Source organism: Salvelinus fontinalis, chromosome 12, assembly GCF_029448725.1.
Source record: "Salvelinus fontinalis isolate EN_2023a chromosome 12, ASM2944872v1, whole genome shotgun sequence".
In the NCBI taxonomy this organism is placed as follows: domain Eukaryota; kingdom Metazoa; phylum Chordata; class Actinopteri; order Salmoniformes; family Salmonidae; genus Salvelinus; species Salvelinus fontinalis.
The window spans coordinates 44,027,260-44,046,295 of record NC_074676.1 but is presented as its reverse complement, the minus strand read 5'-3'; the positions used below and the strand labels follow the sequence as shown (position 1 = coordinate 44,046,295).

The following is a 19,036-nucleotide window of genomic DNA, read 5'->3' as shown; positions in this document are numbered from 1 at the left end:
CGAGTCACGTACTATTCCCCACATGGCAGTTTCGTGTCAGTGTTGGTAGATATCTGGCCATGCAGAATCATAACAACTCACTGACTTCTGTCGCGTGCGCATTGTTTCCGTGACGTTATCAATTAATCCATTTATAGCACGAAACTGGAATTGAAGTCATCACACAAGGCTGGTGTATCAATGTTGCACTGTGGTGTGATCTGGTTGTACGAATGGAGATATCTAGTAGGTGCGATTTTGTTATGGACGTTCCTTGGGGTGTGTGTGAGTGAATCATGTGAATAATCTGAATGATATGTTTTATAGGCTGACTGTAGTCACCTGCTCTGCTGTGAATAATCTAAAATATGTGCTTTAACACCAGACAATGTATCTGTATGCAGTGGTGGGAAAAGTACCCAATTGTCATACTTGAGTAAAAGGAAAGATACCTTTATAGAAAATTACTCAAGTAAAAGTAACTCAGTAAAATACTACTTGAGTAAAAGTCTAAAAGTATTTGGTTTTAAATATACTAAAGTATCAAAACTAAATGTAATTCCTAAAATATACTTAAGTATCAAAAGTAAAGGTATAAATCATTTAAAATTTCGAATATAAATCAAACAGACGGCACATTTTTCATGTTTTTAAAATTTACGGATAGCCAGGGGCACACCAACACTAATTCACAATCGAAGCGTTTGTGTTTAGTGAGTCCGCCAGATCAGAGGCAGTAGGGATGACCAGGGATTTTTTTCTTGCTAAGTATGTACATTTGACAATTTTCCTGTTCTGCTAAGCATTCAAAATGCAACGAGTACTTTTGGGTGTCAGGGGAAATGTATGGAGTAAAAAGTCCATTATTTTCTTTAGGAATGTAGTGTAGTAAAAGTTGCAGATACCCCAAAAAACTACTTAAGTAGTACTTTATAGTATTTTCTGAAGTACTTTACACCCTATTCCCTGTGTAATGCACTACTTTTGACCAGGGATCATTCAGGACTTACTATTTTTGGATCATCACATTGCCACATGACCCATAGTTTTATGTCTACTATCTTTGTGCTTATCAGTGGGCAAGTAGACACATGCTTCTGTGTGCCCTGCAAAGGTATAACTTGTATTTTGTTCCTTCTATCTCTCTCTCTCTGTGTGTGTGTGTGTGTGTGTGTGTGTGTGTGTGTGTGTGTGTGTTGTCACTTTCTCTCGTGAACACAACTCCATCTGTCATACCCTTCTCTATGCCCCCCCCCCCCTGCCTCTCTCAGCCCCCCCCCCCCCCCACTCTCCCTTCCCACCCTGGCACTTCCTTAGACCCACCAAATGCCACCCTGTCTCCTTTCTCTCCCTGGCCCTCCCCAGAATGGTCTCCTCAGACAAACCCTAGATACAAACTTCAACACTACACACACACACACTGCACTCTGTGGTTAGAGCGGTGGAGAGGGGCAGAGGGGCATCCTGCCATGAGGGTCTTCATCGCCTTCGATGGTTCTTGTGAGCCTTTTGACATCTCTCCTGACCAGACCGTGGGGAGCGTAAAACTGATGGTCAAGGTAATTAAACCTCTAAAAGAGGCCCTTGTTAAGTACTGTAGTCACCAGGTAATATAGCAGTGTTACTCCCCTCTCTCTGTTTGTAGACTGAACAGCTATGGGAAATGAAGATGTTTCTAAGAAACAATTTGTTCATTTGGCTGGTGTCTAGTAAAGTATGTGAGTAGTACTTGCAGTAGGAGACATGGTTATGTGATGAGATGATGGTACTTACAGTAGGAGACTTGGTTATGTGATGGGGTGATAGTACTTACAGTAGGAGACATGGTTATGTGATGAGGTGATGGTACTTACAATAGCAGACATGATTATGTGATGGGGTGATGGTACTTATAGTCGGAGACATGGTTATGTGATGGGATTGAAATTATGATAATCAACAATGTTTATTTAGATTTTGTTGTCTATTTTACTATTATAAACTGGGTGGTTCGTGCCCTGAATGCTGATTGGCTAACAGCCGTGGTATTTCACTGGTATGACAAAACATACATTTTTACTGCTCTAATTACATTGGTAACCAGTTTATAATAGCAATAAGGCACCTCGGGCTTCCCGAGTGGCGCAGTGGTCTAAGGCACTGCATTGTAGTACTAGCTGTGCCACTAGAGATCCTAGTTCAAGTCCAGGCTCTGTCGCAGCCGACCGCGTCCGGGAGACCTAAGGGCCGGCGCACAATTGGCCCGGGGTCATCCGGGTCAGGGGAGGGTTTGGCCGGCAGGGATGTTCTTGTCCCATTGCGCACTAGCGACTCCTGTGGTGGGCTGGGCGCAATGCACACTGACACAGTCGCCAGGTGTACAGTGTTTCCTCTGACACATTGGTTCGGCTGGCTTCCAGGCTAAGCGGGCAGTGTGGCTTGGCTCTTGGCCCTCGCCTCTCCCAAGTCCATATGGGAGTTGTAGTGATGGGACAAGACTGTAACTACCAATTGGGTAAAAAAAATAAGTCACCTTGGGGGTTTGTGGTATATGGCCAATACACCTCTGCGTTGCGTTGTGCCTTATTTCTTATTTGTACACAATTATGTCTCTCTTTATATGGTAAATCATCAATTGACATCTGTCTGGGTGGAACACCCAGTGGTTCTGTCTGTGTGGGACACCCTCCATTACGGCTCCATCAGGGTTGAGCCCTCTCACTCTGATTGTATGGGACACTCAATTACGGCTCCGTGTTTCCAATCTTCTTCCTCTGGCAGGATTACTTCCATGTGCAACTGTCAGACGACAAGCAGGTGAGGCACTTCCTGGAGCTGAGCTATGCTGGTGCCATCCTTCTGGACAGCTGGGTCCTGACAGACGTTGGCATCACCCCTAGCAGTGTCATCTGCTGCCTGCTGAAGGTACCAGCCGGACACCCGTGCTTGAAAATGCATATCAGAGTGTGCTGGCTATTGATTGAAACATTTTTTCTTCCTACTATCATTTACGTAAAGTGTTTCAGATATAGATATATGTGGTGATATATATATACACTGCTCAAAAAAATAAAGGGAACACAAACTACACAATGTAACTCCAAGTCAATCACACTTCTGTGAAATCAAACTGTCCACTTAGGAAGCAAAACTGATTGACAATAAATGTCACATGCTGTTGTGCAAATGGAATAGACAAAAGGTGGAAATTATAGGCAATTAGCAAGACACCCCCCAAAACAGGAGTGATTCTGCAGGTGGTGACCACAGACCACTTCTCAGTTCCTATGCTTCCTGGCTGATGTTTTGGTCACTTTTGAATGCTGGCAGTGCTCTCACTCTAGTGGTAGCATGAGACGGAGTCTACAACCCACACAAGTGGCTCAGGTAGTGCAGTTCATCCAGGATGGCACATCAATGCGAGCTGTGGCAAAAAGGTTTGCTGTGTCTGTCAGCATAGTGTCCAGAGCATGGAGGCGCTACCAGAAGACAGGCCAGTACATCAGGAGACGTGGAGGAGGCCGTAGGAGGGCAACAACCCAGCAGCAGGACCGCTACCTCCGCCTTTGTGCAAGGAGGAGCAGGAGGAGCACTGCCAGAGCCCTGCAAAATGACCTCTAGCAGGCCACAAATGTGCATGTGTCTGCTCAAACGGTCAGAAACAGACTCCATGAGGGTGGTATGAGGGCCCGACGTCCACAGGTGGGGGTTGTGCTTACAGCCCAACACTGTGCAGGACGTTTGGCATTTGCCAGAGAACACCAAGATTGGCAAATTCGCCACTGGCGCCCTGTGCTCTTCACAGATGAAAGCAGGTTCACACTGAGCACATGAGCACATGTGACAGACATGACAGAGTCTGGAGACGCTGTGGAGAACGTTCTGCTCCCTGCAACATCCTCCAGCATGACCGGTTTGGCGATGGGTCAGTCATTGTGTAGGGTGGCATTTCTTTGTGGGGCCGCACAGCCCTCCATGTGCTCGCCAGAGGTAGCCTGACTGCCATTAGGTACCGAGATGAGATCCTCAAACCCCTTGTGAGACCATATGCTGACACATGCACATTTGTGGCCTGCTGGAGGTCATTTTGCAGGGCTCTGGCAGTGCACCTCCTTGCACTAAGGCGGAGGTACCGGTCCTGCTGCTGGGTTGTTGCCCTCCTACGGCCTCCTCCACGTCTCCTGATGTACTGGCCTGTCTCCTGGTAGCGCCTGCATGCTCTGGACACTACGCTGACAGACACAGCAAACCTTTTTGCCACAGCTCGCATTGATGTGCCATCCTGGATGAGCTGCACTACCTGAGCCACTTGTGTGGGTTGTAGACTCCGTCTCATGCTACCACTAGAGTGAGAGCACCGCCAGCATTCAAAAGTGACCAAAACATCAGCCAGGAAGCATAGGAACTGAGAAGTGGTCTGTGGTCACCACCTGCAGAATCACTCCTGTTTTGGGGGGTGTCTTGCTAATTGCCTATAATTTCCACCTTTTGTCTATTCCATTTGCACAACAGCATGTGACATTTATTGTCAATCAGTGCTGCTTCCTAAGTGGACAGTTTGATTTCACAGAAGTGTGATTGACTTGGAGTTACATTGTGTTGTTTAAGTGTTCCCTTTATTTTTTTGAGCAGTGTATATATAGCATGGTGATATATAGTGTGGTGATATATAGTGTGGTGATATATATATAGTATGGTGATATATATATATATATATATATATATATATATATGGTATGGTGATATATAGTGTGGTGGTATATAGTGTGGTGATATATAGTGTGGTGATATATAGTGTGGTGATATATAGTGTGGTGATATATAGTGTGGTGGTATATAGTGTGGTGGTATATAGTGTGGTGATATATAGTGTGGTGGTATATAGTGTGGTGATATATAGTGTGGTGATATATAGTGTGGTGATATATAGTGTGGTGATATATATATATATATAGTATGGTGATATATATATCTATATATGTGGTATGGTGATATATAGCATGGTGATATTGTCACGCCCTGGCCTTAGTATTCTTTGTTTTCTTAATTATTTTAGTTAGGTCAGGGTGTGACATGGGGAATGTATGTGGGTTTTGTAGTGTCTAGGGTGGTTGTAAGGTTTAGGGGGTTTATTAGAGTAGTTGGGTTTATGTTTAGTATAGTAGTCTAGCTGTGTCTATGGTTGAGTGTAGGTGTTTAGGAAAGTCTATGGTTGCCTGAATTGCGTCTCAATTAGAGACAGCTGGTTATTGTTGTCTCTGATTGGGAGCCATATTTAAGGTAACCATAGGCTTTAGCTGTTTGTGGGGAATTGTCTATGTCATTGTGTAATGGTCAGTGTCAGCACCATTTTGTATTTATAGCTTCACGGTCGTCTGTTTGTTGTTTTGTTTTGTTTGTTCCTTCTTTAAATAATAAAAGAAGATGTTCTTTTCACGCGCTGCGCCTTGGTCCTCACTCAGTCCCTTTGACGATCGTGACAGAATTCCCCACCAACAGCTAAAGCCTATGGTTACCTTAAATATGGCTCCCAATCAGAGACAACAATAACCAGCTGTCTCTAATTGAGACCCAATTCAGGCAACCATAGACTTTCCTAAACACCTACACTCCACCATAGACACAGCTAGACAACTATACTAAACATAAACCCAATTACTCTAAATAAACCCCCTAAACCTTACAACCACCCTAGACACTACAAAACCCACATAAATTACCCATGTCACACCCTGACCTAACTAAAATAATTAAGAAAACAAAGAATACTAAGGCCAGGGCGTGACAGATATATTGTGTGGTGGTATATATTATGGTGATATATAGTGTGGTGATATATATATATATAGCATGGTGATATATAGTATGGTGATATATAGTATGGTGATATATAGTGTGGTGATATATAGTATGGTGATATATAGTATGGTGATATATAGTGTGGTGATATATAGTATGGTGATATATAGTGTGGTGATATATAGTATGGTGATATATAGTATGGTGATATATAGTATGGTGATATATAGTGTGGTGATATATAGTATGGTGATATATAGTGTGGTGATATATAGTATGGTGATATATAGTATGGTGATATATAGTGTGGTGATATATAGTATGGTGATATATAGTGTGGTGATATATAGTATGGTGATATATAGTATGGTGATATATAGTGTGGTGATATATAGTATGGTGATATATATATATAGCATGGTGATATATAGTATTGTGATATATAGCATGGTGATATATATATATAGTGTGGTGATATATAGTATGGTGATATATAGTGTGGTGATATATAGTATGGTGATATATAGTATGGTGATATATAGTGTGGTGATATATAGTATGGTGATATATAGTATGGTGATATATAGTATGGTTATATATATATATATAGTATGGTGATATATATATAGTATGGTGATATATACATATATATATATAGTATGGTGATATATAGCATGGTGATATATATATATAGCATGGTGATATATAGTGTGGTGATATATATAGTATGGTGATATATAGTATGATAATATATATAGTGTGGTATATATATATATATATATATATATATATAGTAGGGTGTACTGATATATATATATAGTAGGGTGTACTGATATATATATAGTAGGGTGTACTGATATATATATAGTATGGTGTACTGATATATATATAGCATGGTGATATATATATAGTATGGTGATATATAGCATGGTGATATATATATATAGTATGGTTATATATATATATATAGTATGGTGATATATAGTATGGTGATATACAGTGGGGCAAAAAAGTATTTAGTCAGCCACCAATTGTGCAAGTTCTCCCACTTAAAAAGAGGAGAGAGGCCTGTAATTTTCATCAGAGGTACACTTCAACTTCAAAAATCCAGAAAATCACATTGTAGGATTTTTAATGAATTTATTTGCAAATTATGGTGGAAAATAAGTATTTGGTCAATAACAAAAGTTTATCTCATTACTTTGTTATATACCCTTTGTTGGCAATGACAGTGGTCAAACGTTTTCTGTAAGTCTTCACAAGGTTTTCACACACTGTTGCTGGTATTTTGGCCCATTCCGCCATGCAGATCTCCTCTAGAGCAGTGATGTTTGGGGGGGGGGGGGGGGGGTGAATAGTTATGCATGCTCAAGTTTTCCGTTTTTTGTTGTCTTATTTCTTGTTTGTTTCACAATAAAAAATATTTTGCATCTTTAAAGTGGTAGGCATGTTGTGTAAATCAAATGATACTGTAACGGCTGTCCTCCTCTTCTTCATCCGAAGAGGAGCAGGGATTGAACCAAGGCGCAGTGGAGTTTGAATACATAATGAATTTAATGACAAGACGAAAAAAACACGAACTTGACTATACACTAACAAAACAAATAAACGGTGTAGAACAGATCTGAACGACGGACTCACATAACACACGAGAACGCACGAACAGGGAAAAAGCCTACACATAAATGACACTTAACAAACAAACCGAAACCAGTCCCGTGTGGCGCAACGACATACACAAACACAGGAGACAATCACCCACAAACAAACAGTGAGAACGCCCTACCTAAATATGACTCTTAATTAGAGGAAAACGCAAACCACCTGCCTCTAATCAAGAGCCATACCAGGTAACCCAAAACCAACATAGAAACAGATAACATAGACTGCCCACCCAAAACACATAAAAAACAACATAAAACAGGTCAGGACTGTTACAGATACAAACGCCCCAAAAATCAATTTTAATTCCAGGTTGTAAGGCAACAAAATAGATAAAATGGGGGGGAAGTTGTAGTGGGGATGAATACTTTTGCAAGCCACTGGTATGGTGATATATAGTGTGGTGATATATGGTATGTTGAGGTCACCCTGCTTGAGACTTAAAGTAATGTTGCCCTTTCTCAACCAAGACCATGGTTATGGTAGAGTGATTGGTTAGTAAGGACACTGCTTTATACCGAGACCATGGTTATGGTAGAGTGATTGGTTAGTAAAGACACTGCTTTATACCGAGACCATGGTTATGGTAGAGTGATTGGTTAGTAAGGAAACTGCTTTATACGAAGAGACCATGGTTATGGTAGAGTGATTGGTTAGTAAGGACACTGCTTTATACCGAGACCATGGTTATGGTAGAGTGATTGGTTAGTAAGGACACTGCTTTATACCGAGACCATGGTTATGGTAGAGTGATTGGTTAGTAAGGACACTGCTTTATACCGAGACCATGGTTATGGTAGAGTGATTGGTTAGTAAGGACACTGTTTTATACCGAGACCATGGTTATGGTAGAGTGATTGGTTAGTAAGGACACTGCTTTATACCGAGACCATGGTTATGGTAGAGTGATTGGTTAGTAAGGACACTGCTTTATACCGAGACCATGGTTATGGGAGAGTGATTGGTTAGTAAGGAAACTGCTTCGTGAGTGTGAAGTGTTGTTGTACAGAGGTCCCTGAGTACATGTCCAGAGCTGAACAGGGACAGAACTCACTCTGTTACCCAAAGATCTGTGGAAGATTTGCTAACAAAGGAGAGTGGTTGTGTGTCAAAGTACACATTTAACCATCAGAATAACGTTTATTTGTGTTCCTTACTTACACATCCCATCATTGACATAGTCAAAGCCAGACCTTCTGTCTGTCTCTCCCTCTTGCTGGTTGACTAGAGTGGAAATCTATAGTATTGTATGGTTGACCTGGGATAAAGCTGAAATGTGGCCTAATGTAGTGTTGCCTTTGTACCAAACACCCTTACAGTCATATAACTTTTCCCCATGTAATCGCCTCGACCTTAGTCTGGTGTTCGCTAACAGTAGCTGAAGAGTCTGTATACCCAGTGGTGTACGGTACAGTAGAGTACAGCGGAGTACAGCAGGCCATATAGTAGTAGAGGCCATATACCCTTTGTGTTCATTGAAATACATATTCATAATATTTCTGTTAACAATTTAATCTGCACCCAGATTAGTGTTCAATATGATAGGACAAAACTCAGTACAATACATGAATTAGAAAATGTTGTTACAAGTGTTTACAAGTTTGAGCCACGAGATGGTGGTAGATCACAAGTTTAAATAGCATGGACCTTTGATTTGTCTCTGGATAGAAATTGCCCTTGGGCACAGATCTAGGATCAGTTTACCCTCACCAAATCCTAACCTTTACTATTAGCAGTAAAAACACAAACAAGACCTTAGATCAGTGCAAAGGAGCCACTTCATCTTATCCCTGTAATTAAATGACTCCTAACTTATATATACTGAGTGTACCAAACATTAGAAACACCTTACTAATATTGAGTTGCACCCCGCCTTTTGCCATCAGAATAGCCTCAATTCGTTGGGGCATGCTCTACAAGGTGTCGAAAGCGTTCCACAGGGATGCTGGCCCATGTTGACTCCAATGCTTCCAACAGTTGTGCCAAGTTGGCTGGATGTTCTTTGGGTGGTGGACCGTTCTTGATACACACGGGAAACTGTTGAGTGTGAAAAACCCAGCAGCATTGCAGTTCTTGACACAAACCGGTGCGCCTGGCACCTATTATCATACTCTGTTCAAAGGCAATTAAATATTTTGTCTTGCCCATTCACCCTCTGAATGGCACACACACACAATCCATGTCTCAATTGTCATTGGCTTAAAAATATTTCTTTAACCTGTCCGCTCCCCTTCATCTACACTGATTGAAGTGGATTTAACAAGTGACATCATTAAGGGATCATAGAATTCACCTGGTCAGTCTATGTCATGGAAAGAGCAGGTGTTCATAATGTTTTGTTTACTCGGTGTATAAACACAACGTAGGTATTTATGTAAAACAAGTGAATTTACTGTATGTCCATGGTCTTATACTTCAGCAGGAGCCGGTGGTGCGTGTGTTCAGTGCCGTGACGGGGGAGACCCTCTCAGTCTTGGGCACTGTGTTTCTCCTGAGTACGTCTGTGGCCAGGCTCATGACCCTGGTGTCCCAGCAGTGTGGGCTTCCCGTCAGCTCCTTCAGACTGAGCTCTCCCACCGGCCTGCAACTCTACGACTGCAACCGGCTCCACGACTACGCCATTGACCTGGGTATGGCCTTCCTTGTGCAGTAGGTCAATGGTCGTCTGCTGTGTGTGTGTGTGGGGGGGGGGGAAGTTCCAGCAATGCAAAAAAAAAGTCTCAACACCTTATGGATGTAACATAGAGGCAAATGGACTGTATGGAACACATTCTTGGTTCATGGCAACCAGGAGGACAACCTGCATATGTCTCTGTCTCCCAGGGGCTACTCTACGGTTGGACACCTGGGATGGGTGGGCGGAGTTACTCAGAGGCTGTTTCCTGGGACACAGACTGACCGTCCAACGACACCTGTCTAGGAAGAGACCTGTGATGAGGTCAGAATACACATCTACACACTGAACTGTATGATAGACTTATTATCAACAGGGATGGTACTGACCCTGTATATAGCTTACAATAATGGTACTGACTCTGTATACAGCTTACAATAATGGTACTGACTCTGTATATAGCTTACAATGATGGTACTGACTCTGTATACAGCTTACAATGATGGTACTGACTCTGTATATAGCTTACAATGATGGTGCTGCCTCTGTATATAGCTTACAATGATGGTACTGACTCTGTATATAGCTTACAATAATGGTACTGACTCTGTATATAGCTTACAATAATGGTACTGACTCTGTATATAGCTTACAATGATGGTACTGACTCTGTATATAGCTTACAATGATGGTACTGACTCTGTATATAGCTTACAATGATGGTACTGACTCTGTATATAGCTTACAATAATGGTACTGACTCTGTATATAGCTTACAATGATGGTACTGACTCTGTATATAGCTTACAATGATGGTACTGACTCTGTATATAGCTTACAATGATGGTACTGACTCTGTATATAGCTTACAATGATGGTACTGACTCTGTATATAGCTTACAATGATGGTACTGACTCTGTATATAGCTTACAATGATGGTACTGACTCTGTATATAGCTTACAATAATGGTACTGACTCTGTATATAGCTTACAATGATGGTACTGACTCTGTATATAGCTTACAATGATGGTACTGACTCTGTATATAGCTTACAATGATGGTACTGACTCTGTATATAGCTTACAATAATGGTACTGACTCTGTATATAGCTTACAATGATGGTACTGACTCTGTATATAGCTTACAATAATGGTACTGACTCTGTATATAGCTTACAATGATTGTACTGACTCTGTATATAGCTTACAATGATGGTACTGACTCTGTATATAGCTTACAATGATGGTACTGACTCTGTATATAGCTTACAATAATGGTACTGACTCTGTATATAGCTTACAATGATGGTACTGACTCTGTATATAGCTTACAATGATGGTACTGACTCTGTATATAGCTTACAATGATGGTACTGACTCTGTATATAGCTTACAATAATGGTACTGACTCTGTATATAGCTTACAATGATGGTACTGACTCTGTATATAGCTTACAATAATGGTACTGACTCTGTATATAGCTTACAATGATTGTACTGACTCTGTATATAGCTTACAATGATGGTACTGACTCTGTATATAGCTTACAATGATGGTACTGACTCTGTATATAGCTTACAATGATGGTACTGACTCTGTATATAGCTTATATTCTCGTGTTTTTTTTCCTTTATATGTTTTTTCTCTTACCCTGATATTTAACACTGCATTGTGGGAAAGAGCTTGCAAGTAAGCATTTTACTGTACTGTTTTATAACCTGCTGTATCTTGTGAACTTGACAAAAAAAAATGAAACGTGTTATAAATACATTGATTCTGTATTATTCCAGGTTCCAGCTCCGGGTGGCACTCTACATCGCTGCTTCTCTGGGCCACCTGGACCTGGCCGGCTGGCTGCTGGAGAGGGGGGTGCGTGCCATTGAGCCGGTGGGGGTACACCCTTACCGTGAGTGGTGCCACCAGATGGCCCACCCTGACGCCGCCAAGTGTCCCGCAGTCGCCTCCATCGAGCGCGGCCAGCTCACCATCCTCAAACTCTTTATCGCCAGCAGCGTTCTGACCCTTGCCTGTCGGGATCCCCAGGGTCGTGACCCCCTGAGGATCGCCCTCCAGCACGGCCACAGGGAGTGTGTGCGTCACCTGGCCACCAAGCTGTGCTCTGTGGTGGTCCTCCCAGGTATGGCTCTGCCCATGCGGACATACGTCCAGATAAAGCGCTGGGTGAGGCTGGGGCAGAGGAGGGCAGCATCCAGGCACTGCATCGGCCTCAACAGGGCTCCGTTCAGGACCAGGGTGGGCGACACGGTCCTGGTGGACGGCTTCACCCTCCCCAAGATGTCCTCCAAGCCCAGGAGGAGTGAGGCCAAGGCGGGTTTCAGGGTGACGTCCAAAGCCTCTCAACCTTTGACCCCCATCAACTGCCCGTCTCATGTATCCTGCATGCTCCGCGCCTTGTCATCCCAGCATGCACCTCTTCAACTACCAAAGCTACACCCTGTGGCCACGAGGGATGAAAGAGAGAAGAAGAGAGGGAAGAAGAGGGGATGTGGAGGGAAGGGATGTGAGGAGGATGAGAGTGGGGATCAGAACAGCAACCAATGGAGGAGCAGAGTCCCGCTCCCGCCCATTTCCAGAGACACCAATCTCAGACCTGTGTTTGCTTCTGCCTCGCCAAACTCCGCCCAGATCCTCACCACCTCACTGGAGTCCTTTTCTCTCCACTGCAACCGCACACCCAGAGAAAACGCCATATACTGTTTGGCCTTGGCCAGGTTAGTCCAACTTTAAATGACAGTGATTTACAGGTGAAATTACAGTGTTATTTCACCGCTACGCTTTTAATGACTATTTCGCTGTATGTTTCCTATGAAAGGTGTGCATACTGTCAGAAGAAGCCTCCTATAATCAGTGGTGGGGGGGGGGACACATGTAAAAGCTGTTTACACACTTTTTATTTTGCGCAAGCATTTACCCACCTTTTGTGGAAGATGCATTGAAAGCATAGGGAGCGTTACTTCTTTAATCCTGAACGGCAATCAGCATTTACCAGTCAATGTTTTTATCACTTCATCACTGCCTATGATATACCCTTATCCTCCCTGAATAGATTTCAGTAAAAACGAACCCTGAGCCAACCATCTTGCTAAGTAGGTATATAGTCAAATCAACTCAAACTTTATTTGTCACATGCGCTGAATACAACAAGTGTAGACCTTTCCGTGAAATGCTTACTTATGGCTTGGGGTTAGAAGCTGTTATTGGTTTACCCTAACAAGTCCTGAAACAAATCATGAGCCAACTATCATGCTTAGAAGGTATATAGTGTCAGTATGGGGAGAGGATAGGATGTAAGGGAGCTTCATTAATGTATTGAGGCCATCACATATACAGTATTTCACAATGATAGACCACACATTTGGTCTCCTAACCTTGTTCTGGTTGATTGACTCTCTAACAGTGCCTTCACACAGAGACCATGGCTGCAGCAGCTGAATGTAGCACGGACTCTGGCCAGGAGGAGTGCTCAGCACATTGGGTAGACACCAGGATCCTGGTCATTAGGCAGATTAAACATACTGAAACAAGGAGGGACAACCTGGACTTGTCCAAAAAGGAACTCTTATTTAAGTTTTCTGTTCGGGAAAAACATATATATATTTTTTTACGTTTTCCATTGTGTGCCCTCATGAACACGATCCAGAGATCAACTGCACTAACTGGTACCTCACAAAGTACCTGTATTGTCACTAACAAGGGAGGAAAATACAGTGAACAAGATGAGACTTTGGAACAGATGATGCCTGAAACAATGTGGACGACGAAGAATTTAGTTCCTTTTGATGAGGCTTATAGATATAGTCAATACTGTGTTTGATTTGTGTGTAGACAGTTTATAACGGCAGGCAGTGGATTCTCAGTCATTCGTATTCTCAAGTAACAAAAACGTATCATATTTCACTGGCTATTTGTAGTAGCCAAATGTGAATGGAATTATTATTCTAGACTTTATTCTAGAATCATTCAGTTGAATGAATGTATGTGGTTGTACTGTATGTGATTGTAAGTGTTTGACATGGGTCAAATTGAGGCTCCAAACCCCCCCACTTACTACTAGTTTTTGTCCTTAGAAATCCTGACTTGCTGATGAAGATGTATAGTGGTTGAAATCAATGTAAAATACACAGAATGAACACTGCTGCCTTAAAACTATTTATTAAGATGTGGATCATAATTGCTCATAAATGAGTCTGTGCAATGTCAAAATAATACATCTGTTACATAAGGAAAATAAAGTGCTATTTTGGGAGAAAAAAATACCACAAGACATGAAATAATGGCATTTTGGGAAAATAATACATACTGTATTTCAGAGTATTTGACAAACTCTTTATTTACGTTACAAAGCTGACAACTACTGTAACGATGTGTTAGCACAGCATGTGTCATCATTCCCCTGCAGTGTGTGGATTTACACAGCAACATAGCAGACAACTTAAATAGTTTATTATTTCGCCTTTATTTAACTAGACAAGTCAGTTAAGAACAAATTCTTATTTACAATGATGGCCAAACCCGGACGACGCTGGGCCAATTATGCGGCACCCTATGGGACTCCCAATCACTTGGAGTGGGAAGGATACAAAATCCAATATCACACACTTCTTCCTTGGTATTCTGAGAACTGTCAGATAGCTGTGAGAGCTATGAGTGGATCGTGGACCCATGCATAAATGATAACTTTGCTGTAACTCAGTGGGGCAAGTAGAACATCCGGGTTAGTGTATGTGCATTATCTTGTCAGTTGATTGTCTTTGTCTCAAAGCCTTTCCATTTCTGGGGTAATGAAGAAGCTTCTGATCTCAAACTTCTTGATAGGTAAGAAACACTTGGTTAGTGTATGTGTCTTAACATTTACATTTAAGTCATTTAGCAGACGCTCTTATCCAGAGCGACTTACAAATTGGTGCATTCACCTTATGATATCCAGTGGAACAACCACTTTACAATAGTGCATCTAACTCTTTTAAGGGGGGGGGTTAGAAGGATTACTTTATCCTATCCTAGGTATTCCTTAAAGAGGTGGAGTTTCAGGTGTCTCCGGAAGGTGGTGATTGACTCCGCTGACCTGGCGTCATGAGGGAGTTTGTTCCACCATTGGGGTGCCAGAGCAGCGAACAGTTTTGACTGGGCTGAGCGGGAACTGTACTTCCTCAGAGGTAGGGAGGCGAGCAGGCCAGAGGTGGATGAACGCAGTGCCCTTGTTTGGGTGTAGGGCCTGATCAGAGCCTGAAGGTACGGAGGTGCCGTTCCCCTCACAGCTCCGTAGGCAAGCACCATGGTCTTGTAGCGGATGCGAGCTTCAACTGGAAGCCAGTGGAGAGAGCGGAGGAGCGGGGTGACGTGAGAGAACTTGGGAAAGTTGAACACCAGACGGGCTGCGGCGTTCTGAATGAGTTGTAGGGGTTTAATGGCACAGGCAGGGAGCCCAGCCAACAGCGAGTTGCAGTAATCCAGACGGGAGATGACAAGTGCCTGGATTAGGACCTGCGCCGCTTCCTGCGTGAGGCAGGGTCGTACTCTGCGAATGTTGTAGAGCATGAACCTACAGGAACGGGTCACCGCCTTGATGTTAGTTGAGAACGACAGGGTGTTGTCCAGGATCACGCCAAGGTTCTTAGCGCTCTGGGAGGAGGACACAATGGAGTTGTCAACCGTGATGGCGAGATCATGGAACGGGCAGTCCTTCCCCGGGAGGAAGAGCAGCTCCGTCTTGCCGAGGTTCAGCTTGAGGTGGTGATCCGTCATCCACACTGATATGTCTGCCAGACATGCAGAGATGCGATTCACCACCTGGTTATCAGAGGGGGGAAAGGAGAAGATTAATTGTGTGTCGTCTGCATAGCAATGATAGGAGAGACCATGTGAGGATATGACAGAGCCAAGTGACTTGGTGTATAGCGAGAATAGGAGAGGGCCTAGAACAGAGCCCTGGGGGACACCAGTGGTGAGAGCACGTGGTACGGAGACAGATTCTCGCCACGCCACCTGGTAGGAGCGACCTGTCAGGTAGGACGCAATCCAAGCGTGGGCCGCGCCGGAGATGCCCAGCTCGGAGAGGGTGGAGAGGAGGATCTGATGGTTCACAGTATCAAAGGCAGCCGATAGGTCTAGAAGGATGAGAGCAGAGGAGAGAGAGTTAGCTTTAGCAGTGCGGAGCGCCTCCGTGACACAGAGAAGAGCAGTCTCAGTTGAATGACTAGTCTTGAAACCTGACTGATTTGGATCAAGAAGGTCATTCTGAGAGAGATAGCAGGAGAGCTGGCCAAGGACGGCACGTTCAAGAGTTTTGGAGAGAAAAGAAAGAAGGGATACTGGTCTGTAGTTGTTGACATCGGAGGGATCGAGTGTAGGTTTTTTCAGAAGGGGTGCAACTCTCGCTCTCTTGAAGACGGAAGGGACGTAGCCAGCGGTCAAGGATGAGTTGATGAGCGAGATGAGGTAAGGGAGAAGGTCTCCGGAAATGGTCTGGAGAAGAGAGGAGGGGATAGGGTCAAGCGGGCAAGTTGTTGGGCGGCCGGCCGTCACAAGACGCGAGATTTCATCTGGAGAGAGAGGGGAGAAAGAGGTCAAAGCACAGGGTAGGGCAGTGTGAGCAGAACCAGCGGTGTCGTTTGACTTAGCAAACGAGGATCGGATGTCGTCGACCTTCTTTTCAAAATGGTTGACGAAGTCATCAGCAGAGAGGGAGGAGGGGGAGGAGGATTCAGGAGGGAGGAGAAGGTGGCAAAGAGCTTCCTAGGGTTAGAGGCAGATGCTTGGAATTTAGAGTGGTAGAAATTGGCTTTAGCAGCAGAGACAGAAGAGGAGAAGGTAGAGAGGAGGGAGTGAAAGGATGCCAGGTCCGCAGGGAGGCGAGTTTTCCTCCATTTCCGCTCGGCTGCCCGGAGCCCTGTTCTGTGAGCTCGCAATGAGTCGTCGAGCCACGGAGCAGGAGGGGAGGACCGAGCCGGCCTGGAGGATAGGGGACATAGAGAGTTAAAGGATGCAGAAAGGGAGGAGAGGAGGGTTGAGGAGGCAGAATCAGGAGATAGGTTGGAGAAGGTTTGAGCAGAGGGAAGAGATGATAGGATGGAAGAGGAGAGAGTAGCGGGGGAGAGAGAGCGAAGGTTGGGACGGCGCGATACCATCCGAGTAGGGGCAGTGTGGGAAGTGTTGGATGAGAGCGAGAGGGAAAAGGACACAAGGTAGTGGTCGGAGACTTGGAGGGGAGTTGCAATGAGATTAGTGGAAGAACAGCATCTAGTAAAGATGAGGTCAAGCGTATTGCCTGCCTTGTGAGTAGGGGGGGAAGGTGAGAGGGTGAGGTCAAAAGAGGAGAGGAGTGGAAAGAAGGAGGCAGAGAGGAATGAGTCAAAGGTAGACATGGGGAGGTTAAAGTCACCCAGAACTGTGAGAGGTGAGCCATCCTCAGGAAAGGAACTTATCAGGGCGTCAAGCTCATTGATGAACTCTCCAAGGGAACCTGGAGGGCGATAAATGATAAGGATGTTAAGCTTGAAAGGGCTGGTAACTGTGACAGCATGGAATTCAAAGGAGGCGATAGACAGATGGGTCAGGGGAGAAAGAGAGAATGTCCACTTGGGAGAGATGAGGATCCCAGTGCCACCACCCCGCTGACCAGAAGCTCTCGGGGTGTGCGAGAACACGTGGGCAGACGAGGAGAGAGCAGTAGGAGTAGCAGTGTTATCAGTGGTAATCCATGTTTCCGTCAGTGCCAAGAAGTCGAGGGACTGGAGGGAAGCATAGGCTGAGATGAACTCTGCCTTGTTGGCCGCAGATCGGCAGTTCCAGAGGCTGCCTGAGACCTGGAACTCCACGTGGGTCGTGCGCGCTGGGACCACCAGGTTAGAGTAGCAGCGGCCACGCGGTGTGAAGCGTTTGTATGGTCTGTGCAGAGAGGAGAGAACAGGGATAGACAGACACATAGTTGACAGGCTACAGAAGAGGCTACGCTAATGCAAAGGAGATTGGAATGACAAGTGGACTAAACGTCTCGAATGTTCAGAAAGTTAAGCTTACGTTGCAAAAAATCTTATTGACTAAAATGATATAGTACTGCTGGCTGGTGAAATAGGCTAGCTAGCAGTGGCTGCGTTGTTGACTTTGTTTGAAAGTGTAGCTGGCTAGGTAACCTCTAACTGGCTAGGTAACCTCGACAATTACTCTAGACTACACAATTATCTTGGATACAAAGACGGCTATGTAGCCAGCTAAGATCAAACAAATCAAACTGTTGTACTGTAATGAAATGAAATGTTATACTACCTGTGGAGCAAAGCGGAATGCAACTACTCACTCCAACCCGGAAGTGCGTATCGTAGAGGGAGAGGCAATAGAAGTGTTGTTTCTTGTATTATTGTCTTTTGTGTCTTTAGAGGACTGCTTCACCTTAATGTCCCTTTTCCCCCCTTTCCCTTTTCTTCTGTCCTTATTTTGTCCCACTTTGTCCCTTCTTTGTCCCTTCTTCTCTTCTGCCAACTAGACACTCCTTGTTAGCTAGCTAGCTTCTTCCAGGAATGTCCCTAGCAACTGCCTAGCAACAGGTAAACAACTTAGCTAGCTAAGAAAACGATATAATTTTATGAAAAAATTGTTACTTATTCAAAAGCCTTTCTTCTTTGTTTGCTGCTTGTTTGGTCTCCTATTCAGTTTGCAGTTTTCTTTTGATTTTTTTCGATGTACTTTACTCTAAAAAAACATTTAAATTTCAATATTTGTAGGAGCTCATCTTTTCAGCTGCTGCTGCTTAATTTGGAACTCCGGAACAACCAATGGGTTGTCAGGTGAAAGTTGAAGATGCTTCTTGGAGTTGATCTAATGATGTCATTGAATCACTGTCATTGAGTTGCTCACTGGACAAGACAATTATTCACTGAAAATTAAATCTGTCTTTCATTTCACTTATGTTGATATTTGATTGGCTATTTGCTGTCTTTTGAAAATACAAAAATAAATATAACTGTTTTATGAAGCCCTTG

At 43.7% G+C, this 19,036-nt stretch overlaps 1 protein-coding gene across 1 annotated transcript; it reads left to right on the top strand.

Annotated features, from left to right (window-relative positions):
- Nucleotides 1-1,448: 1,448 nt before the first annotated feature.
- LOC129867473 (protein ANKUB1-like) lies at nt 1,449-14,244 on the top strand. The gene is made up of 6 exons (XM_055940909.1): nt 1,449-1,538; nt 2,740-2,883; nt 9,839-10,049; nt 10,243-10,357; nt 11,828-12,769; nt 13,456-14,244. The coding sequence occupies exons 1-6, from the start codon at nt 1,449-1,451 to the stop codon at nt 13,535-13,537; spliced, it is 1,584 nt and encodes a 527-aa protein (XP_055796884.1). The 3' UTR covers nt 13,538-14,244.
- Nucleotides 14,245-19,036: the final 4,792 nt, after the last annotated feature.